The sequence below is a fragment of the Bos mutus genome, chromosome 29, assembly GCF_027580195.1.
Source record: "Bos mutus isolate GX-2022 chromosome 29, NWIPB_WYAK_1.1, whole genome shotgun sequence".
In the NCBI taxonomy this organism is placed as follows: Eukaryota; Metazoa; Chordata; class Mammalia; order Artiodactyla; family Bovidae; genus Bos; species Bos mutus.
In genome coordinates this window covers 31,189,963-31,213,681 of record NC_091645.1, presented here as the reverse complement: position 1 = coordinate 31,213,681, position 23,719 = coordinate 31,189,963, and the positions used below count along the sequence as shown (strand labels likewise).

At 46.4% G+C, this 23,719-nt stretch overlaps 1 protein-coding gene across 5 annotated transcripts in view; it reads left to right on the top strand.

Annotated features, from left to right (window-relative positions):
• Positions 1 to 23,318, top strand: part of ETS1 (ETS proto-oncogene 1, transcription factor) — a 138,944-nt gene extending 115,626 nt beyond the window's left edge. For all 5 annotated transcript variants that reach the window (XM_070365203.1, XM_070365205.1, XM_070365202.1 and 2 more), the window contains 2 exons: positions 17,732 to 17,850; positions 19,498 to 23,318. In XM_070365203.1, the coding sequence (XP_070221304.1) occupies positions 17,732 to 17,850; positions 19,498 to 19,713 (335 nt within the window). In that variant the 3' untranslated portion in view covers positions 19,714 to 23,318. The remainder of the gene's footprint in view (positions 1 to 17,731; positions 17,851 to 19,497) is intronic.
• Positions 23,319 to 23,719: the final 401 nt, after the last annotated feature.

Below are 23,719 nucleotides of genomic sequence, written 5' to 3'. Positions count from 1 at the left end.
TCTTCTGAAAAGGGCATGTGTATAAGTTACTGGAGTCTGATGGGAGAGGCCTGCAGAGCTCATACTCTACAAGAGTGATTTGAAGAGTTTCAGCTAAGCTGATCTTGACAAGAATCATCTGAGAGATGGAAATCTCTCCAAGTGTCATAGTTTTAAGGAGAGAAGGAAAAGGATGACGTGGAATGTTAAGACCTAGGAGTACGAATTTGGACATGAAGACAGCCATCAGGAGAGCCAACACCAAAATGCCACCTGTGAGCCTTCTAACAGGTGGGCATTTCTCATCCAAAGCCAAACAGATCAGAACACCTAAACCTCTTTTCAGGACAAATACAGGAATGTCCTGGAAGTCTGAGTTGTGTTTGATGTCATCCCTTATTTGGGCTTCCCAGGTGGCTCAGTGGTAAAGAATTCACCTGCCACTGAGGAGATGTGGGTTCGATCCCTGGGTCAGGAAGATCCCCTGGAGAAGGAAATGGCAACCCACTCCAGTATTTTTGCCTGGAGAATCCCATGGACAGAGGAGCCTGGAGGGCTACAGTCCATGGGGTTGCAGAGGCGTTGGACATGACTGGGCACACATGCACTTCTTTGGGTGGACTGTTTTAATGATTGCTTCTTCCTTCCTTTCGTTCCTTCCATCGTTCCTTCCATCCTTTTCTTCCTCGCTCTTGTTTCCTCTTTCTTTCTCTGTCTCTATCTCTAAGGGAGTAGAATATTCATTGAATGGGACAAAGGAGAAGATGATTATCAGTTAATGATCTCAAAAACTCCAGTAGTCATTTGAACTAAAATACAATTTTTAAAGTATCTTACCATTCAGCTTTTTCTTCTTTGTAACTGGGGATTTTACTTTTCAAGCCATCTCAGATAGAGGTGCAAACAATAGCCCAGAAAACAGAAGTCCTCCATGCTCCCCCCAGCCCTCACACACTGTGTGATTTTAGGCAAATTTACCTTGTACCCTCTTCTACTTTTAGCGAAGTGGAAGTGTCCCTCCCTCTCTTGGTAGGAGATCTGTGAGCATGTAATTGAACTAACTCAGTTAATGAGACAAATGAGTGCCAGACAAGTTGCTAGACGCAGGAGAGAAAGCTCAATCGTAACAAATCAATTATTTCAGCAGATGTTTCTGAGCACATGTTGAGTACAGATAAGTGCTCGTAGGCCTGAAAGGTTCACTATCTTGACGAATTCAAGATATTGTCATTGTCCTTAGACTTGAACTGGATTTTCTTATTGCTGTGGTTTGATGAAAGTCAGGATTTATTTGGCATGTGGTGTTAGTTGCTCAGTCATGTCCGACTCCCTGCCACCCCATGGTTGGTGTATGAGGAGTGGTCCAAATTTGGGTGGCTTTCTTCCCCACCCCCAGCCTCTCCCACCTCCCTCCACCCCCTCGGCCCCATGTTCACTGTCTGGTAAATATCTCTTGTCCACAGTGAAAACTATATCTTGCCCCTCATTGTGACCTCTTATCATCTCAGATAAATCCTAGGGAACAGGCCAGGGAACAGAACATGCTTCCCTGGGCCCCTCCACTGCCTGGGACGTGTGCAGTGACTGTAGTTCTTATAAATGAGTCTCTGAGTCTATCCAGACATACCAAGATGACCTGAAGTTCAGAAAAGTACTTTGGAGAGTGGAAATCATTGTATAAGTGTTGGCAAAACTCTTTATTGCTCATAAACATCACACCTATTTTCTATCTCAAGTTCTATGCTCTTTTTTTTTTTAATCTGTTTCCTTTAAATTTGCTTACCTCCAGGGTATGTGTGGCCACACAGTAGGAGCACATGTATACCTTTTATGTCACCTGAACGAAAGGATGTCTGTATAGATTCCCTGAACTGGGGTGAATCCATTTTCCTGTCTCTGGGAGCCCAGTTCTCTGCCCATTACACCCTCAAAGGAATACATTTGACTTCTTCTGATGCTGTCTTACTTACCGCACCGTAAGTGTGGAAATCAGTTAGAAACTGAATTTTCACATTCTCTTGCTCAGTTGCATTCTTCCTCCCAAGATAAGAAAATTGCATCAACCTTCATTGGGCTCCCATGGCAACTTGTTAAATTAGGTCAAGATGTGGGGGCAGATAACGTGGCTTGAAAGCCTGCCTGTTAGCTGAGTTAAGAATACATCAAATGCAACACTGGCTTCCGCCAGAATGCACCTTCTTACCTTGCTGGGACTGCTTATGATTATCAAACTGATACAATCAGAAAGCTCCATTTTCTTTTGTTTGAAGATACATTATGAACCCCATCTGATTACAAAACCATCTGAGAGAGGTGGCCCAGTGTTCTCTGTGTATTTGATGGACCTAAACAAAATACTTTCTAGATCCTTGACAAACATAGGCATCCGTGGCTTTTTTCCCTCTCCATTTCAGTAGGTGTAGAATAATATGCTGGATTGTCAAAGAGTGTTGATCCCTTCCCTTCTCTGTCCCTCCAGGCTCCTTTTGTCAATGACAAAACTGAGACACAAAAAAATGACTTTTTCCAAGCCTTCTGCAGGAAGGTGGCTCTTGAACTGAAACTTAAGTGCTGCATGTCTCACCTCAGTTTGAAATCTTTCTCTCTTAAAGAATGAGAACACTCATTGGTTATCTCAGTTACTCCCTTTAGAGTAGATTCAGGGCCTTGTGCCTTGCTTGTCACTCATTAACACTATGCAGGGGGAGGGGGCGTGGCATGCAGGAGTGGGTGGCGCTATGGTCTCTAAACCACCTTCGTAGAACTTCACTCCAGATTGCCAGACTTCAGTTGGTGCAGATAAGGAATTCTTTCCTGTCACTCCTGCAGTTGGTGTGGAGCAGTCCTGCTGGTAATAGTTGTGTTGTCAGTGTGTAGGTGTGGCCCCAGCTTTGTGTTTCAACTGTTGTATGAAGTGCTCAGGGTCTCTTCTTTATCACGGAGCGTGGGAAAAGGCTAAGCTCCAAGCCATTCATTACCTGTAATGAAATTATGATTTACTATGCTGTGCAGACTTATGAATAGCTGATCCTTCAACCTCTGAAAGACTACATTTGAGACCATCAGGAATTCAACTTGCACGTATTTTTCAGTGAGACATTGCACAAAGTGGTCCTAGCTTTGTAGAAATGGAAGCCCTAGACAATCCCCCGTTGCTTTTCAGTTCAGTCAGTTCATTCGCTCAGTCGTGTCCGACTCTTTGCGACCCCATGAATCGCAGCACGCCAGGCCTCCCTGTCCATCACCAACCCCCGGAGTTCACTCAGACTCACGTCCATCGAGTCAGTGATGCCATCCAGCCATCTCATCCTCTGTCGTCCCCTTCTCCTCCTGCCCCCAATCCCTCGCAGCATCAGTGTCTTTTCCAGTAAGTCAACTCTTCGCATCAGGTGGCCAAAGTATTGGAGTTTCAGCTTCAGCATCAGTCCTTCCAATGAACACCCAGGACTGATCTTCTTTAGGATGGACTGGTTGGATCTCCTTGCAGTCCAAGGGACTGCAAGTTCAAAAGCATCAATTTTTTGGCGCTCAGCTTTTTTCACAGTCCAACTCTCACATCCATACATGACCACTGGAAAAACCATAGCCTTGACTAGACGGACCTTTGTTGGCAAAGTAATGTCTCTGCTTTTGAATATACTATCTAGGTTGGTCATAACTTTCCTTCCAAGGAGTAAGCGTCTTTTAATTTCATGGCTGCAGTCACATTCTGCAATGATTTTGGAGCCCCAAAAAATAAAGTCTGACACTGTTTCCACTGTTTCCCCATCTATTTCCCATGAAGTGGTAGGATCAAATGCCATGATCTTTGTTTTCTGAATGTTGAGCTTTAAGCCAACTTTTTCACTCTTCTCTTTCACTTTTCATGAAGAGGCTTTTTAGTTCCTCTTCACTTTCTGCCATAAGAGTGGTGTTATGTGTATATCTGAGGTTATTGATATTTCTCCTGGCAGTCTTGATTCCAGCTTGTGCTTCTTCCAGCCCAGCATTTCTCATGATATACTCTGCATATAAGTTAAATAAGCAGGATGACAATATACAGCCTTGACGTACTCCTTTTCCTATTTGGAACCAGTCTGTTGTTCCATGTCCAGTTCTAACTGTTGCTTCCTGACCTGCATATAGGTTTCTCAAGAGGCAGGTCAGGTGATCTGGTATTCCCATCTCTTTCAGAATTTTCCACAGTTTATTGTGATAGGCACAGTCAAAAGCTTTGGCAAAGTCAATAAAGCAGAAATAGATGCTTTAGCATCTGTTGCTTTTAGCCCAAAATAAACCTTCTTCTCATTTTGTAGATAAATTAGAGCCCGTCTATCCTCACACAATAACAGAGTCCAAGGGCCACACCCGAAACCTGGGCATTCTGACCGAGTTGTAGGTCTGGTCATTGAGTTGTAGGGTTCAGAAACATAAAGCTACTGCTAAGAGAAGGAAGGGCTTCCAAGCCCTTCAGTTCAGAATGAAACCTGAGCTTGGGCGGCATCACCTGAAATCACGGTTTTCTGAAGGAAAGCTGGATTGCAAAATCATCTCAGTGTCCTCAGGTACAACCCCCAGGGGCAGCTTCTCATGTGAGCCTCAGTCACTGATGAGGAAAGGAGAGGGGGTCCCCAGAGCAGAAGAGCACTGTGGTGTGAATTGGTGCAGGAGATTCTAATTATAGCCTGCATTCCCATGGAGATGTTATTAGGAACAACTTGGAGCTTTATAATTGGGGGTGGAGGGAATATTCCCTAAGCCAGGTTCTGGAATACAATCTCTCCGTGTCAGTACTGTGGCTGTAAGGTTATGAGTTGACTACAGTCTTTCCTGACGTAAGCGTAAAACCGTGGTGCCCTTTTTGTGCAGTCCTGCCATTTACAAGGATCCTGAGGTTCTCACCCAAGCAAAGCTGGACTTAGCCTCAGGCTTACAGGGAGTGTCACTGTCTCAGGGTAGAGCATCCGTGGGTAGCTCCTGGATGGCTGGGAGGAGAAGAGTTTGGCAATGAGAGAGGCAGAAACAGCATCTGCCCTTTCCTCCTCAGAGGGCCCTGTGAGTGGTGGGTTGTAGGAAGCCAGACAAACCCCCTCAGCCTACGTGGAGCCTGGCTACCAGCCAGCATCGCAGAAGCTGGGGAATTCTGATTCTCTGCGCTGTGTTTGACGGCGGGTCCTCAGTGCGCACATGGAATGTGAGTGGGATCTCACTGGAGTAGGGAGTTGACATGCTGCTCAGTTGTGAGACTGCTGGGGAAGTACGTTGGAGCTCGGGGGCGGGGGTCCCCGGCCGCTCTGAGCTGGAGCGATCAGAAGCCCCTTGGTGGTGTTGCCTGTGTGGAGGTCCCACTGCCTCTGCCTCCTGACTGGTTCGCATGGGGACAGTTGGTCTTAGACATCTGCCACCCGTGGAGAAAATCACATGGTGGGAGGACTCGGCCTCGTTGTTCGTTTTTTCCCTTCTAAACGGCTTTGAAGGTGTGGACAGGGAGGTTCCCTGTTTTTGTCAGTCGCCTTTGAAGACCACAGCTGGCTGAGCCACCCCGGGGACTGGACGCAGCTCCCGTAGCTCCAGGAAGCTGCCTTTAGGGCAGAGAGACACCTTTATACTATACAAAACAGATTGCACATCCTGGTGTTTAAACCACCTGAAGCCTCTGGGTGCCTGGATTTGGAGTCAGGAAACTCACAAGGGGACCCATCTTTTTAGGGGACACAGCAACCCCTTTCCCCTGCCAACCACCTGCTTTCAAGGCTTCTCTGGGTCTCCCATTTTCTGGGTGGCTGTTTCTTTAACAAACTCTAACTCCATATGGTGGAACTGGGTGGTGACCCTGCTGGAATGCCACTCTGTCTCCTCTTGGAAGCTCCACCTTTGTGTCTTTGAAGCCGATGTTTCCCCTGAGCAGAATCCAGCCCGTGTGTTGCTGAGGCAACCACGCAGGTCCTGTTGGTTGTGAGCAGCTGGCCTGGAAACTCCCATGGCCTCAGCTGTGAAGAGCTCTTCCAGTTGGTCCCTTGATTGTGCCCCTTGGCATCTCCTGGTTTCCCGGTTGCCTTCCCAGCTTGGATGCTGTTGGACCAGTGAGTGGGTCCTCAGCATAGAGACTCGTTCCATTCAGCAGACGCATGGAGACTCCTTCCATTCAACAGATGCTTCAGTCCACCCTTGAACACATGGGGTGAGGGGTGCCGACCCCTGTGCAGTCAGAAATCTGAGTATAATCCCCAAACTTAGCTACTAGCCTGCTGTTGACCTGCTAGCATAAACAGTCCACTTACACATATTCTGTGTTTTATGTACATCTACGTGTATTTTATGCATTCCTGACCTCGCTTTTTTTTCTCGTAATGTTTTCATATTTCCAGGCTATGCAGTTTGTCTGATTTTTTTTTCTTTTTTTAAATTGCTGCGAATCTACAAAAAGGATTTTTTAAGTATGTTTATATTCAAAAGAAATCCATGTATAAGTGGATCTGTGAAGCTCAAACCTGTGTTGTTCAAGGGCCTCTGTGTATCCCTCCCCGTCCCCTTCCCCCTAAAGTGACTTTCTTGTGATGCTTACAGATGGGGTGATGATAATCACCCCATGTGCTACTCTTATGCCTGCAGGTCTAGGTTCAGCTTAAGCACACGAGAGGTGAGAGGCTGTTTGACCTTGGGCTACGTGGCAGAGGCTTCACTGTGTCAGGGTTGAGAGCGGGCACTCTGGAGCCAGGTGTGTCCTGGTTTTGCCACTGACCAGCTGCATGGCTGTGGGCCAGCTGACCTCACTGTGCCTTAGTATTCTTATCTGCAAAATGGTCACAATAGCAGTTTCAGTCTCTTCGGATTGTGGTGGGAATTGCATGAATAGCTTATGGAAGGCACTCGGCACAGTGCTAGGTCCATAGGAAACCCTCTTTAGGTGCTAATTGTTATCACTGTTTCATGTTACTCTCCAGACCTTTTGTTTTTCCAGTACAGTTCTACATTCCTTCTGGTCAGAGGGTGATGGGTTTAACTTAGAGAATCCCAGTCATTCCTGGCAGTGTCTTGGGGAGCACAGCTGATACTTAATTTCAGTTTAGGTCATTTCGTAAAGTCTCCCTGGTGGCTCAGTGGTGTGAAATACCTGCCAGCCAATACAGGAGACGCGGGTTTGATCCCTGGGTTGGGAAGATTCCCTGGAGGAGGAAATGGCAACCCACTCCATTATTCTTGTCTGGAGAATTCCATGGACAGAGGAACCTGGCAGGCTACAGTCCATGGGGTCGCAAAGAGGCAGACGCAACCCAGCATGCACTCAGCACTACCACCTAGGTCACTTCAGCTTTTCAGCTCAACCCACATGTGTGCTGAGCTCTTACTGTGTGCTAGAGTCTTTCATATGCATTCATATTTTTTAAAACTGTCACCAACAACCACATGAAGAAAAATCTGTTATCCTCACTTTATGAAGGAGGGAATTAAGGTTCCTAGGGAGGGAAGAGGTCTAGCCCAGAGTCACACAGCAGACAACAAAGAAGAGGCCTTTTATAGTTTTGCACAACGTCAGACAATTGGGAGGAAAATATCCAACATTAGTAGCGTGTTAGTTTGGGTCTGCTGAGCAGCAGATGTCGAGACATGATTGGACTTGTAAGAAATGTCCGGGGGAGTGGGGGGACGTCTGAAGTACAGAGTGGCAGAGAGCAAGAGAAGGTGGAGGGCTTTCAAAGAGAAGGCGGGGGCCTTTCAGGCCTGGTGGCAGACAGGAAGGAAGGAGACTTGTGAGAAGAACCTCCAAGGGCATAGCAGTTCCAAGGAAGCGGGTGTCCAGGCTCCTGGGAATTTCGGTCAAAGTTGCCCAGTGGGGGAGCTCCCCGCCTAGCAGGAGTGGCCCCATGTGACCTCCATGCCCAGTCCCTGGCCGCAGCAGCCCCAGGAAGCATGTTCTTGGTGGGGACCTGTGGATGGAGTCACAGATGCTCCCTGTGGCCAGCGGGTGGAGCCTCATGTGGCTGTGGCCCCATCAGCCCTGACTGATCAGTGTGGCGTCCGACGGGTCATACAGCAGGTCGCTGGACCACGATCCCCATGCCCCTGGTGGCCCATGACTGGCTTCTGGATTTGGTGCCTGCTATTGACTTACCCAACTGCATTGTTTGTTCTGTGACTCACCTCTCCTTGAGCGATAATGAGAGTGAAAGTTGTCCTAAGGTGGGTGAATGTGAAAGTTTGCACTCGGTGTGGAGGCTGGGACCTGCTCTGCCAGAGAGGTGCTCTCAAGGCTGGGCTCTGAGGGGGTGTTGACCTTCAGAGCCAAGATGGGTGCAATTTCTCGTGGGGGCCCCTCCAGGCAGGGTTCTCGGTCCTTTCTTCTTTAAAGGCGTGGGCAGTCCCTGTTCAGCTTATCCCATTACAGTGGAACAGAAGTGTTTCTTCTGCTGCCTCCTTGCTGCTCTTAATACTGTCTTCTGTTATTCCACCCAGGCTGGCTACCACGCTTTACATCTGAGGGCTGCTCAGAAATTATTTATTGGATAAAGGCTTGAAAAGTTGTATCCTCCAATGATGGTTTAAGATATAGTTCACCACCCCAAGAATTTGAATATGTTAACTAGTCATTTCTCTCATCTTTGATACAAGGGGGAAACTTTACTCCTAGGATAAAATAAAGCTCAGAGATTGCATGGAAAATCTACTAGGAAAGGTCCAGGCTTCAGAACTCTCAAGTCTTATTTTCTAGTCCTAATCAGTGAAGCTATCTTTCTTCTTATAACCTAGATGCTTAAGAAGGCATTTTCTTTTTTTTTTTTTAATTGCCTGTAGGCATGGCTGGATGGCGTCACCGACTCGATGGACGTGAGTTTGGGTGAACTTTGGGATTTGGTAATGGACAGGGAGGCCTGGCATGCTGCAATTCATGGGGTCGCAAAGAGTCAGACATGACTGAGCAACTGAACTGAACTGAGGATATATATATATTTTTTTATCTTTTAAAAAAAGTTTTGTTTTCCTAATTTTTACAGTGTTGGTTTCTGCCATATAGCAATGTGAATCAGCCATGACTATACATACATCCTTTGGATATTTATATTAGCTATCTGAAGCATCTTTTGTTTCTGAACACAATTTGCACTGTTACTGTTCAGTCGCCCAGTCATGTCTGACTCTTTGCAACCCCATGGACTGCAGCACGCCACCTTCCCTGTCCTTCACCATTTCCTGGAGTTTGCTTAAGCTCATGTGCATTGAGTTGGTGATGGCATCCAACCATCTCATCCTCTGTCACCCACTTCTCCTCCTGCCCTCAGTCTTTCCCAGCATCAGGGTCTTTTCCGGTGAGTCTACTTTTCTCATCAGGTGGCCAAAGTGTTGGAGCTTCAGCATCCGTTTGCACTCTATACCCTCAAATCCAGACTTCACTCATTTCTGGTGACTTCTTAAAACAATCAGTTACCTAGAAGACATTGGGAGGAAAAGCTCTGAAGAAAGCCACTTCCTGGCTTGCGCTTTGCCAGCTCGCTGTCCAGGAGTGTGTCTGAGTGGCAGGGTGAACGTGATTAGACAGAGTTCTTGAGTTTGGAGGGAAGGTGCCTGCCTTTGAGGACAGGCTGCCCCTTTAAGAGAGGAACCGTCTCTTCTCCCTGCAGCCACCCCCACACGTGTGTCCTTGAACACTTGCAGGTGTGAGGAGCGCAAGCAAAAACAAGGGCCTTTCCTCCAGACACTCAAGTGTGTAACTGTCTTGTGCTCGGCCCCAGGCAGACCCAAGTGAGTCTCAGTTAAGTCTGCCCCAAACAGGGGAGTCTGGCTGAGCTAAGGCCCTCCAGCGAGGCTCCCTGCCAGGACAGTCTTGGACATTGATCTCTGGACAAGACTTTCTGCTCTTCCTTCGATTAATACTGATGGGATCTGTCTCTTGGGCCAAACTGCAGACATTTGTGGGGAATGCTGGACTCACTGTAGCTCAGTCCTATGTAATTATTAGGTGGAGTGGGCTTGCTGTGGAGTATAAATGATTAGGGAAAAAAAAAAGTACATTGGGGGAAAGAGGATCTAAGTCTGTCTGTGGCCAAGATTTCCCCAAACCAGAAATGTCGGCTATACTTTCACTTGCAAAGCAGTTTGCATCTGTTCTTTCTGTGCCTGCCTACTTTGAATTAGAGCAGGAACTTCAGAGTTATCCCTCACTTGAAAAAACCTTAACTATCTTTTCATCTACAGTGTTTAAAACATTTTACGTTTATATATGTTAATCATTTTGCTTTTGCTTCTAACTTTGTCCTCTTTCAAAGTTGCCGTATAAAAGGCCAGTTGAATTCTTGAAAGAATAATTGAATTTTATTTAGTGCTTTTGTTGTTTTGTTTTTCTATTCCATCTTGTTTTTCCTTGTTTTTCTTTTGAAAAGTCTGCTTTTAAAAATATTTTTTCTGTTGTCAAATTCTTCTGTTTAATTCTACTGTTATGTTTTATATTCCCAAACTGTTCTACACTGTGGTCAGCTCTTTATATATATCTATAAGGCAGGAAGGAGCTGTGATAACTATTTGCATTTTAGAGATGGATAAACTAAAGCCCAGAGAGGTTAAATGAGCTGTATGAGATCACTCAATGAATCAGGGAAGAAGTGGGGTCAAGGCTCTACACACTTGACTCCCTATTTTGGGCATTTCCCACCATCATGTATATATTTTCATTTTATAGGATACTATCTGCTGTCATCTCAGTCAGTATGCCCAATGTCCGACATATTTGTTTGTTTAAATTTTTTGAAATGCTTCCTCCTTTCTTTTGGTCTACTGTTTCAGAGACGTGGACTTGGCATTAAAGGCTGGTTTTGTTTTCTTGTTTCCACTGCTAGATATTGGCTATTGCAGCATCCGTAAATGCAAGGGCATGAACCTGTTGTCTTTCATGATGTTCACGAGGGATGTTTTTCAAGCACCTGTTAGAATGTTGTTTGTGGTTATGCTTTGAGTTATAGGAACTTAGATCCTGGATTGCTGCCCTTGAGTTACTAGCCATTGATAGAGAACAAGTGTATAGAACATAATGGTTTAGAGTGATTTGTTGAACCAAAGCATCTCAGCCAGTTACAGAATGGATTGTGTGTGGATTGTGGTGGAGATGAGGTGAGATTGGGTTGAGTTGGGAGAAAAGGAGGGATGTAAGTCAGACGAAATGGGGAAGGGCTCTTACAGGTATAAAAACAAGCCAAAGTACCATACAGTCTCCGCTCTTCTGTCTTTGGAAAATCTTGCTGGTGCCCTGGTACTGACTCCTTCATCCTTAGCCAGACAGTGAAGCTTCACGTTGAGTTTGGCCCAGAGGTCAAGACACTGTCAGGATGCTTTCTGTTCGGTTTCTCATTAAACGTCAGGTCATGAGAACTGAAAGGAAAAAGAGGGACTTTGGGATCATTATGAATGATAATTTAGAATGGAGTTGACAAGAAGCGGGTGACGTTTAGATTCTGGGGTTGCCCACCCACCCCCAGAGGTGGGCACTCCTGCAGTTGCTGTTGTTCAGTCATTCAGTCGTGTCCAGCTCTCTGCGACCCCATGATCTACAGCATGCCAGGCGCCCTGTCCTTTACCATCTCCTGGAGTTTGCTCAACCTCATGTCCACCGAGTCAGTGATGCCATCCTGCAGTAGTTTGTAAGAAAGATAGACTTGTGAACAGATGGGTCATTTCTGGATTCGAGTGTTCTGTTTTTGCCACCATCGTTTGGCTGTGGGTAGAGACACCTGGCTGAGAGGGCGGGGCCGCTTGGTCCCGTTCCTCTGTTTTAGGACCACCTGTCAGATGTGTGCTGTCGGAGCCAAGTAAACCCTGCTGCAAGGGTGACCAACCATGAGAGTTTCATAGGTTAAAATAAATGCGGTGTCCTGCCCACACTGAGGTGTTTGATTTGACTTTGAGAGTCGAGCTACAGAGATTAGATTCTCAAAGTAGCAGATGAATCCCCAAAGGACCTGAGGTGTGGTCGTTTTTATTTTGGGGTGCATGTTGATGAAATGTAGCCTGGGAGTCCCCCATATTGTTTGGCCCCAAATATAGTTTAATAGAGAGAAGCAGTTTGGGTCACCTTTTCAAAACCCTGATACCTTTCCGCACAGGAGGATTGTTTGAGTAAGACAGTTCAGGAAATGTTTACAGAGCTCACCTGTCCAAGACAGGGTCCCAGGCCAGGCACTGACTAGGCCTGTAAGGGTCAATCAGATGCAACCCAGGCTCCCAGAGAGCTGACAGCTGGATCATTTAAGAGCAAGCAGGTTTTTTGATAGCTGGTGTTTGTTGGTGAGGCACCATCCCAGGCTTTGGGTTACAGCAATAGAAACACACGGGCCCTGCCCCTGGAGCATGTGTTCTAGTGATGAGAGAGACGCAGGGAGAGCCACTTGTCAGGGCTGGCCCTCCTCAGAGCAAAGCATGATGGGAGGCTGCCTGAGACAAGACGCCAGCTGCCCCAGGGCCTGACTCTTGTGTGTTAGCCTCGCCCTGGGCACAGGTGACAGAGCGAGAATGTGCAGCTGAACTGGAAAAGCTGAAGTCCCCCTCTGACCGCGGTTCACGAGCAGTGAGATCATTGCCATGGCTGGCAACCCCCACACCTAGAAAATGGGAAGAAAAGATACCCACACATGGCTACATGGAGAAGGATTATGATCTGGAGCGTCGGGAACACCTTGCTAACCTCCCGTCCCAGCCTGTGCCTTTCCTTTTACCTAAGTAGCTCACATCTTAGCCTCAGAATAACGGAGGGAAAAAAAAGCAGGGCTTTTAAATAACTACCCCTCATCTAGATAGATGGGGACCTTCTAGTCCCTAGACAAAGAGAAGGGGTGTAATCAACTCAATGAATAGAAATTCACTTGAAGTTTTGCCTTAAAAGAAAAAAGAGAGAGAGATTATAGCCTTGGATTTGACATGCCTTAGGGGTCCCCCTGGAGGGAGGCATCCTCCTGCGACTTGCTTTGCTGTCCTGGGGTCCCTCTGTGTACCCACCTGATGTTGTCTGTCCGGAGGCCATGTCACCATTTTCAGATTGGGGCTGTCAGTGTTGTACTGAGAATTTTCCTCTTCCCCAGAAGCCGAGAAGAACAAAGCAGTCAGAGGAAATTCCCCACTGCAGCCGTGGAGGGGGGGAGTCCCCCCCATCTCCTCGCCCCGCCTGCGAGAGAGACTTCCTTCGAACAGGGACCCTCTGTTGTTGTGGCTCAGAGCTTCGACTTGAGAAGCATACTTTCCCAGTGATGCCACTGGATTCCTGACGTGTGACACCCCGGGGCGGCCTGGTGAAGGCCGCCGTTGACTGCCCTGGGCCCCTGGACAGGGACAGCATTGTGAGTCACACTCGGTGTGTGAGCTCCCCTGCCCATGACTGGCACTATTATTAGTACCATTCTCCGCTCCTGGGACAAAGGTCACTGGGACCAGAGTCCTGTTGGGTGGGTGGAGGGGGCTGGGCCCAGGGCCGAGAGGAGGTGTGAGTGGAATGGAGGCAAGGAGAAGGCTTTTTCACATGAAGATGCGTTGGAGGGAGGGAGGCAGGGACGGAGCCCTGGCCCTGCAGATTTGGGCAGACTGACCCCGAGCGACACAGAAACAGCCTCTGTGAGAACTCAGATTGAGCAGGCCAGCCTCAGCCAGCATGTGGGCAAGTCTGGGGCTTGAGAACTTCCCTTGGGTCTGGACTTGGGTGATACCAGCGGGTCAGAGTTGCCAGTGACCCCAGAGCCACCTCTGGGAGTGGGCCACCCTGAGAGGTCCTGATCTTCCCTCCCAGACCCAAGGGGCGGATGGATACATTGTCATGGAAACAGGCTCCAGCGTGGGACTTTCCACTGGTCCAGCCTGGGGACCAGCCACCCCGACGCCCACATTCCGGACTGTCTGGCTGGGAAAAGAAGCCCATGTTTGTCCTATCTCTGATGCCCGCACAACCTAAAAGAGGGTTGGGGTGTCAGCAGAAATGTACAAGAGAGGAATTTCTGGGAAGCATCATGGATCCCTTTTATTCAGGGTCACATTGTGGGCTCTCTGGAAGGCTAGCAGAGGCTTCCAGAATGCCCCAGGTGGGAGCGCCGTGCGTGCCGTTGGCGGGGTTAGGCTGGCGGGATCTCTCCTCAAGAATAAGGGAAGGAAACTCGCGCTGACATCGCTGCTGCTATGACTTTGTTCTTGTGCAGCCCTGCAGACATGTTCCTCCCTGCCTCCCTATCCTGCGCCCTGTCCTTTCTCTCAGCATCTGGTTTTCCTATTTACCCTCCCTCTTCCCTTCAGTAAATAGGAAAAAAAGAGGCGCCACACCTAGGACTTGAGCTCCTGAATTTCAGTTTTGTGTTCCTTATGAACAAAGGGCAACTCACACGGAGGGGAAAAAAACACCCACGTGCAAGGACTCACCCCGTCTCCGGCCACATCCACAGACCCCAGGGATCAGATGTACGCAGACAATGGGGTGCGGCTCTGAAGTGGCAGCAGGAGCAGCAAGACTCGTTCTGTCTGACGTCCCTCCCTCGTGAGCTGGTCCCTGTGATGCTAATTCAAGCCCCGTCCCCACTCTATGGCTGCATATCTGAAGGGTGGGGGCCCGAGGTGGCTCTTGGACCCCTCTCCCCGGGAATCTGGATGTGCTTGCTTCTCCCTGCCATTGACCACAACTTCCCAGGGAAATGAATCCCCATAATTCTTCCTCTTTCCTCAACCTGGTATAATTAGACCCCTTATCCCTAAAGGGATTTTAAGACAAGTGGAATGAAAGAGGGGCATACCCCGTGGTTCAGCAGTGAAAAATCTGCCTGCCAATGCAGGAGATACAGAAGACTCAGGTTTGATCCCTGGGCCAGAAAGATCCCCTGGAGAAGGAAATGGCAACCCACTCCAGTATTCTTGCCTGAAAAAGCCCATGGACAGGGGAGCCTAGCAGGCTTCATAGGGTCACAAAGAGTTGGCCATGACTGAGCGTGCACACACACACACACACACACACACACACACACACACACATACAGTATGAGAGAGGTTTGAAGACAACTAGTGGGGGTGAGAAGTAATGAAATTACATGGCCTGATGGTGACCATGAGGGGTGCAGATGTCACCTGTGTAGAGGACGCCAAGGTCCCCAGTGGTCAGACTGGCTGGGGAACCACTGGCCATCTGGTGTCCTGGACTGCTTGCTGTGAGCCATGAGGAAGAGCTGTTTTTCAAATGCAAGGTCCTTTTACCCCCAGGACCATTGCAGCCAGCAGGCAGGTTAGATTGGACTCTGGGTTGGACTTGCCGGGGCAAGTCCATGGCTTGAGATGGAGATTTAGGGGGTCAGGCAGGCTGCCTGGGTTCTAGCCATACCACTTCTGACCTGCACAACCTTGGACAAGACACACAGTGGGTCAGTTTTCTCTGCTGTACAGTGGGAGAAACAAATGTGATAACAATAGTATCTACTCAGGGAGTTATTCTGAGGGATAAATATTGGGTTGGTCAAAAAGATCATTTGGGTTTTTCCCTGTGATGTTACAAAAAAACCCAAATGAACATTTTGGCGAACCCAGTAAGATGCTCTAAAACATGACATATTACTGTGGTACATAGTAGGTGCACAATAAGTAGGTGCACAATAAATCCTAGCTCCTGTTCCTGTTTTCCTTTACCAGGTGTCTGAAAGCAGACCTCTCTCCACCATGTCTATAGTCTGTGGTCTTGACCCAAGAGAGGACCATGAACTCCCTGGCTTATTTTCATAATTTTAGGATAGTTGGTTTTTCCTTTCATGTCTCATTTCAGTGGTTCAGGGGGTATCTATTCTACACTTCTTCAGGATACTTATTATGTCACAAGGGCTATTGTAACTAATTCTATAGCATTTCTTAATAGAAATTTGTTTTCTTCCTCCTGCCCATCCGGATGGCTTCTCAATGGATTCCTCATAGGAAGTCACGACAGGACATTCCTTTTGGCAGAGGGTGGTAGCTGGTGACTACTTGGCTGCCAAGGAAACTGCAAATGTGTCTGAGCTGTCTAGAAAATGTGTTTTTTTTTTTTTTTTTTTTTCCATTGGAGTAGAAACAGAGAAGTGGGTAAGGCTTTATCAGTGTCATTCCTGGGACAGTTTCTTCAAATATTAATATACTTTGCAGGCATTGGCTGAATTATTTAATTCTAGAATATGTGTAAGGTATTTCTTGCAAGATAGTTTTAAAGTACTCGGGGTTCATTTGTAGAAGGGTGAGGTAGAGGTATTTCATTTTCCTTGCTGAGCTTGGGCTGGGCTGAGGAGGGACCATTGGGATGCAAGTACTATAGCCAAGGCTTCCTTGGGGTGTCCCACCAGTGATAAAGTGCACCAGCCGCTGTTTGCTCATAGGCATCCATCAAGATTACCCTGGGGCCTGGAGTCAAGGTCCGGGGATTGGCCCACTGTTTTCTAACTGTGCCTAGACCAATGTCACGTCATTTTTCCCGAGCACCTTACTCTGCCCCGATAGAATGGAGGCAGTCGGCCCAGTCTGCCATGCCTATAAGGAGATTGGGGAGTGGGTTTTAGAAGAAGCAAAATGGTGAGCGTGCAAATGTCTTGTAGGTGTGTCCAACATGACAAGAGATTGCCCTCCTAGATCATGAAGGGCATTTCTTTATTAGAGAGGCAAGGCAAGCTTGTTTCCTACTGCATCTCAGTTTACTTAAGATCAGACACATTTGGAACTCAGGTTAAGGATTAGAGCCTAACAAACTCAAGTTTTCTTATGTGAGTCAGAGCATGCCAGGCTTTCTTTGTCTACACGGACTGGGTCTCTCCAGCTGCACTGTTTCCAGGTTGCTTCTGAGATGGTGTTAACAAGGCCTACACGTCTACACAGTGTAGATGTGAAACAAGCAGTGTGGACTATTGAGCCCATATCTGTCTCTCTAGCTACACCCATAAATCAGATAGGAATCTCTGGCATCATTGTCATTTCTGAATAGAAAACTATGCTAGAAGGAAATCCGTGTAGCACAAACTCTTTTAGTATAAGATAAACTAACAATCAGAGTATGTCAGGCCTTCCAGACAGTGTTGATGGCAGTGTTGATGACTAAGACGAGAATTGTGTGTGTGTGTGTGTGTGTGTGAATTAGAGTCTGCTTAACCATGGTGAGTTTCTGAGACAGTGCTAACCTGACCTTTGAGGATTTCATAGCTGGAAAGTTCATTTCCCCCCTTTCTTAGTTTGGCTGCTTGCCTGTAGGCATCTTGGGGGACTGGATTGTGGTAGAGAGGAATATTATGACCAAGAGAACATCTAACTTCTCTTCCCTTGTTAGATCGCCCTAAGGTAATGATTCTTCTCCCTCGAAAACCAGGGACCAAAGGGTCCTTACTGTAGACTTTGCTTATGGGCTTTTGACTTCTGCTTGGAGCTGACAAAGACACTCCTCGGTTCATACCTTGAGTACTTCATAAGGCAGAAATAATGACTTTGTTTTTGAAGGCCAAACTGACCATGTTGCCTTAGAATATCTCAAAGGAGCAATCCAGGATTTTCTTTCTAGAGTTTGCGTAGCCATAAAAGATGGACTGACTTTTAAATCGATCTAAATAAGGCAATTGATACTCCATCCTAAACGCAGTTTTGGTGGGAATTCTTCACTGTTTCCATCTGTTCCACCAGCTCCTGCAACTCTTGTGCTCTGGGTATTCCTTGTTTTCCCCTGGCTGATGGGCTGGGAGGGTAGGGGTCGGGAGTGCCCTGTAATGGGATTCGCTGCTGAGAGTGTGGCACATCTGGTGTAGTGATTCACCATGGCTTGTGTCTCCAGGCAGCGGACCAATCCAGCTGTGGCAGTTTCTTCTGGAATTACTCACGGATAAGTCCTGTCAGTCTTTCATCAGCTGGACAGGAGATGGCTGGGAATTCAAGCTTTCTGACCCAGATGAGGTAAGGAGGGAGTGACCTGAGAGTGTTGTGTTCAGGGAGGGTGAGAGAGAGCTCTGGGGATGGGTTGTATGGGGCTTGATGGTGTTTTCTAGGGTTTGAATCCCAGCTCTTACACCTGCTACTTGGGGGACCTCCTCTGAGCCTGAGTTGCATCATTTGGAAAACAGAGAAAAGACCTATGTTGCCCATTCGTTGTCAGCTTAATGGATAGGATGTACCTACAGTGCCTGTCACATATCAGGCCTTTTGTAAACACAAGTTGGGCTTCCCTGGTGGCTCAGTGGTAAAGAACCCACCTGCCAGTGCAGGATACTCAGGTTCAGTCCCTTGGTTGGGAAGATCCCCTGGAGAAGGAAATGGCAACCCACTCCTATATTCTTGCCTAGAAAATGCTATGGACAAGAACCTGGTGGGCTGCAGTCCATGGGGTTGCAAAAAGAGTTGGAAATGACTTAGCAACTAAACAACAAAAACATGAGTTGCAGTCTCTGACTTTGTTCCCCTCTTGGCCTTGTGGCTCTGTGAATATGGAAGGCGTCTGGCAATTTGAGAGGCCTTCAAAGTTTGGTGAGATTTGCTCATCATTTTGTTTTTTCATCAACAAACAGTGAGGGGAGGAGGAGTACACTGAGTCTGAGATGAACATATACACATTGCCCATGGGCTTCCCTGATAGCTCAGTTGGTAAAGAATCCACCTGCACTGCAGGAGACCCCGGTTCAATCCCTGGATCAGGAAGATCCACTGGAGAAGGGATAGGCTACCTACTCCAGTATTCTTGGGCTTCCCTTGTGGCTCAGCTGGTAAAGAATCTGCCTGTAATGCAGGAGACCTTGGTTCAGTCCCTGGGTTGCGAAGATCCCCTGGAGAAGGGAAAAGATACCCACTCCAGTATTCTGGCCTGGAGAATTCCATGGATGTGTATAGTCCATGGGGTCACAAAGAGCAGCAAGGACCTACTGTATAGCACAGGGAACTCTAGTCAATGTTCTGTGATAATCTATAAGGGGGAAAGATCTGAAAATATATGTATGTAGAAGTGAATCACTTTGCTATACACCTGAAACTAACACAACATTGTAAATCAATTACACATCAATAAGAAAACAAAAACAAAAAAACAAATAGTGAGTGGCTGCTCTGTGACACGCCCAAATTCGGAGGATGCAGAGCAATAAATAAGAGAGAGGCCCTCTGTTCCGGCTGAAGTGAGAAGCCCTGTGCCTCGAAAAAAAAAAAAGATGCTTCCTGTTGATGAAAGACAGGTGTGACTGTAACTCAGTCCTTCATCCCTCACATCAGATTTCATGCTTTCAAAGCAAAGACGTTCTATTAATAATACAGGGTAAGAGGAGACTCTATAGTGTCTCCTATAAGAAAAGAGACTCTTTTTTAAATATCAAATGCTTTAACTCCCATTCCATAGAAGTTCAGGGTCACTGCATTTTCACCAGCTTAGAGTCAGCTTCACTGCCAGCCTGGTCTAGCCTTCAAAACTTGGAATTCAGAAAAGTAACTTTGTCAATGAATCCCTAGCCATCTTTTGAACATCATGGGTCATCACCAATGAGTGCAGGCATATTAATGTGTATCTTGGGCTTATTCTGGAAGTGTTTACTCTCTTCTTTTTTAAAAATTAAATTTCAGGTGGCCAGGAGATGGGGAAAAAGGAAAAACAAGCCTAAGATGAATTATGAGAAACTGAGCCGTGGCCTTCGCTACTATTATGACAAAAACATCATCCACAAGACGGCGGGTAAACGCTATGTGTACCGTTTTGTGTGTGACCTGCAAAGCCTGCTGGGGTACACGCCCGAGGAGCTCCACGCCATGCTGGATGTCAAGCCCGACGCCGACGAGTGACGGATGCTGAGGGGCCGGGGAAACCCTGCTGAGACATTTCAGAGAACAACCATGTCGGTCGGACTCTTAATTTTTTAATTGTTATTCTATTTTTAATTTTCCAGAACTCATTTTTTTTTACATTCAGGGGTGGGAGCTAAGTGAGCTGCAGCTATAATCCATTGTGCGCCGTTGAAGGAGAGCCAGGACTGGTGGGGTGGGTGGGACAAGAAATTCTGGAGAGGATTTTCAAGAGACAAGGGCCTTCTTAGAAGCTTGAAGAATCTGGCTTAAGGGAGGAAGAGACTAACACGTCCAGTCATTAAAAAAAAAAAATCATCCACAAAAAAAAAATGTCTTGAGTTATGGACCTATTAGCAAAAGAAATTGATGCACCAGGAGTCTTGAAACTAATGAAAGGCAGTTAATTTCCTTTTGTCCTTAGGTCTGGGAGGGCAAAAAAGAGGGAGGTAGGATAAAGCCTTTTGTTTGGGGGTGCACTAAAAAATCACGGGCTATTGACCTTTTTGTTCTACTTTTGAAACAAAGATGGACTTCAGTGGGGAGGGGCTGAAACTGTTTTTGTGTTAAATTTTATTCTATTAAATTTTGTGCCAGTATTTTTTTTTTTCCTTAAAAATCGTCTTAAGCTCTAAGGTGGTCTCAGTATTGCGGTATCATGCAATTTTGTTTTTATTTGCCGACTGAGGATTCTGACACAGTGAAAGGAAACTGTTTATATAGACCCCACTGGAAAGACAAAGCACCATCACTGAGATTTGGGGATCCCAAGTTCATGTGACTGATGTGCGAAGGAAAAAACGATGCTAATTTGGGTACAAGGGAACTGTGCATGTGAGTTTCTCCTTTTAAGTTTTAAAAATTATGATCACACCCCTCTACTTATTTGTCATGAGTATATTCTCAGAGTTTGGACTTAACGTTGAGCTAAGAAGCATTAAGTCTTTGAACTGAATGTATTTTGCAGCCCTGCTTTGGACAATAGTAAATGTAGGAGCACTGTAGAAGTCTTAGGAAAGAGGGAGTGAAGGGAGAAGATTGACCTGGTTCTCTACTGGTTTTTTAGACTTGTAACATACATGACTTGGAATAAAATCTGTATGCACGGGCATTACCCCTCAGGTCTTAGGAAATAAGTCCTGAATGCATGTCCTTCCCAACTAACACTCTGTACTTTGTCCTTTGTGTCTGATTTTCCCAGCACCCCACATTTATCACTTTTCCCCACTCTGTTGTTCAGTAGAAGGAAATGTACAGCTTTCTGATGGGTGAGTGAAAGAGTAGCCGCAGACATGTCATGAGTTGGAGAGTGTCTGATAAAGCCATTTAGATGTCCTGGGTTTTAGAAGCCATGGAAACTGAGGGAGCCTAGGAATAAAATGTGGCTCGGCTGTCTTTGGGAAAAGTGCAAGGCTTTCCTTTGAAGGGTTTAAGGCAGCTGTGTCGGGTGTCAGGTGAGACTAGGTGGGCAGGCAAAGGTGCACAGAGCAGATGCTATAAGGGCCCCGTGCTTGGATCTGCTGTCCTGGCGCAGGGTCAGGGAAGGTTGGTAATTGCAAAGGAAGGAAGCTTGAAGGCATAGGAACTATAAGGAAAGGAGCTCGGGTGTAGCAATAAGGTGGTCCATGAGATTCAAATCTACTTTTACTTTTCCCAGAGTTGAACTACAAACATTATCAAACCGAGGCCATTGTCAAGGGTCATCTGAAAATGGAGTTTGGGGAGAGGGGACCAACATCTGACTACTAAGGAAAAGTGCCTAATACAATTAGAATCCCCTCTTCTCAGCTCGACAGGTGCCGGATTGAAAAGGAGGGTGACAGGGATGGCTTTCAGCGAGGGAGGGGAAGAAACCCTCAGGACGGGCTTCTCGGGGTTGGCCCTTGTTGGGCTCCAGCTGAGAAACTGGAAGTCTACTAACTACCTTCTAGCATAGCTTCAAGAAAGTGGATTGTTTTCTCCCAGGTCTTCTTGCAGACCCCGGATTATCAGGAACTTAACTCTGTGATTCATGCGCTTCCTCATACCGAGAAATCGGAGCATCCGCTTGGAAAGCAGAGGCAGCATTTTGCCCAGCTGTGTATTGTGATCTTCTTCCGGACGCAGGTGCCTTAATGAAGCTCTCGACATATTTTAGGAGCTGCTCAGGGAGTGTTAGGCGGAACTGTTTGGACTACATTGTTTTCTCTTAGATTATGTGATCTTTGTTGGGCACTGGCAAAGATGTGTGTGCGCATGCGTGTGTGTGTCTCTGTGTGTGTTTGCAGACGTGCAGAACTGCAGCTGAGAGAATGCTGGGGCTTTCTCATGATGTCTTTCCACATTTCAGTGATGGGTGAGAGTAGAACCAAGGCCAGACTTCGGTCCTTGCTTCTTTGCCACCAGGCATATCACTTTCTCAGCTCAACAGCCCTTTCCTTTTATATCAATGCTGAGACCCCCCTCTCTGTGTATGTCTGACTCCTGCCATAATTCACGTGAACAAGTGCCTCCTCATGCTCTTCTGCCGCTTGTTTGCTAAGATGCACCCCCCTCCCCCACCCTGCTGTCTCTCCCAGTCCACCGTTTTCAGTATTTGTAGATAGCGTGTTAGTTCAAACAGCTTTGTCAATCTGGCCAGATGCTTTTTTTTTTTTCCTCCTTCTGTCCAGAGACCATCCCAGGAAGAGTGGTGGGTGGTTTATACACTGGAAATGGAGCAGAATTGTTGGATTTCTGCTTTAAAAAAATAAAAACACATGTTAACTTCAGAGGAAGGATGGGCAAATCTGGTTGAGTTGGGTGAAACTCTGTTTTCCTGGAGATGCATCTGTTAACCCATGTTGGTTTGGGCTGTAGGGTTCAGAGTCACTTTGGTTCCCTTTCGCTTTCAGGGGAGGGACTTCCCTACACAGAGCCCTGGTTTTGTGGCTATGGAGATTAGAGGTAACATTCAGAGATCAGATATGCTTTTCCTCACTTTGGGGCTGAACACTCTGGGTTTTAGAGCATTAACCTGCCTAATCTTCATGGTGAAAATGACACCTTCTCTATCCTAGTCATGCTGTGCATGCTGCTTTCTCTGTTGGGGTCTATATAAATGGGTTGAACTCTTAATCTACATTCCAAAGAAGTTTCGAGGAACCATAAATATATGTATACATATACATATATAAAATATATATATTAAAATGAAATTTATCTCTATCAGAATACTGCCTCAGTTATTGAACTTTTTTTTAGAATACTTTTTTTTTTTAAGCTGAGAAGTATAGGGGTGAAAAAGATGTTATATTGTGTTTGACTATTTTCCAACTTGTATTTTCATATAATTTATATTTTTTAAAACCTGAAAATTTAAAAGCAAGATGAGAAAAAAAAAAGGAAAAGCAGGTGCTTTTTAAAAAATCAGAACTGAGGTAGCTTAGAGATGTAGCGATGTAAGTGTCTATGTGTTTTTTTTTTAATGCAAAAAAAAAATTTCTTACGGGGGAATTTTTTGTTCGTTTATTTTAGTAGCTGATGCTGGCACATCATTTTGCTGGAGAATTTTTTATATACTGTAGCCTGATTTCATATTGTATTTTAAACTGTGTGAGATTAAAAGCAAAGAAATTCATTCATAACGATGTGGGTTTGGCTCCATTCTTTCCTGTCTGGTTCATGTGTGAAAGCGGGACAAATTAGCCAACCAGAGACAAGCACAGGAAGGAATGCAGCTTCATCTGATGTCACTAGCTCTGCACCATTTCAGATAAAGATTTCCTAATAAAGCGCAAACTAACACAGGAATATGGGGAAGTGTCATCTGACATCCCAGTTACTGAAGATGGAGTCATCCTTTGTGGAATGTCCCCGCCTCATCATACCACATTTTGATCGTGTCTGAGGACTAAGAGGCACATGAAGAAACATTTTAATGATTCAACAGATAAACATTTGATTTCAGCTAGGTAAAGTTCCTGATCTTAATACAGGGTGTTGAACATCTTTGGTCCACGCTTGGGAACAGCCCTCTTCTCCCTCC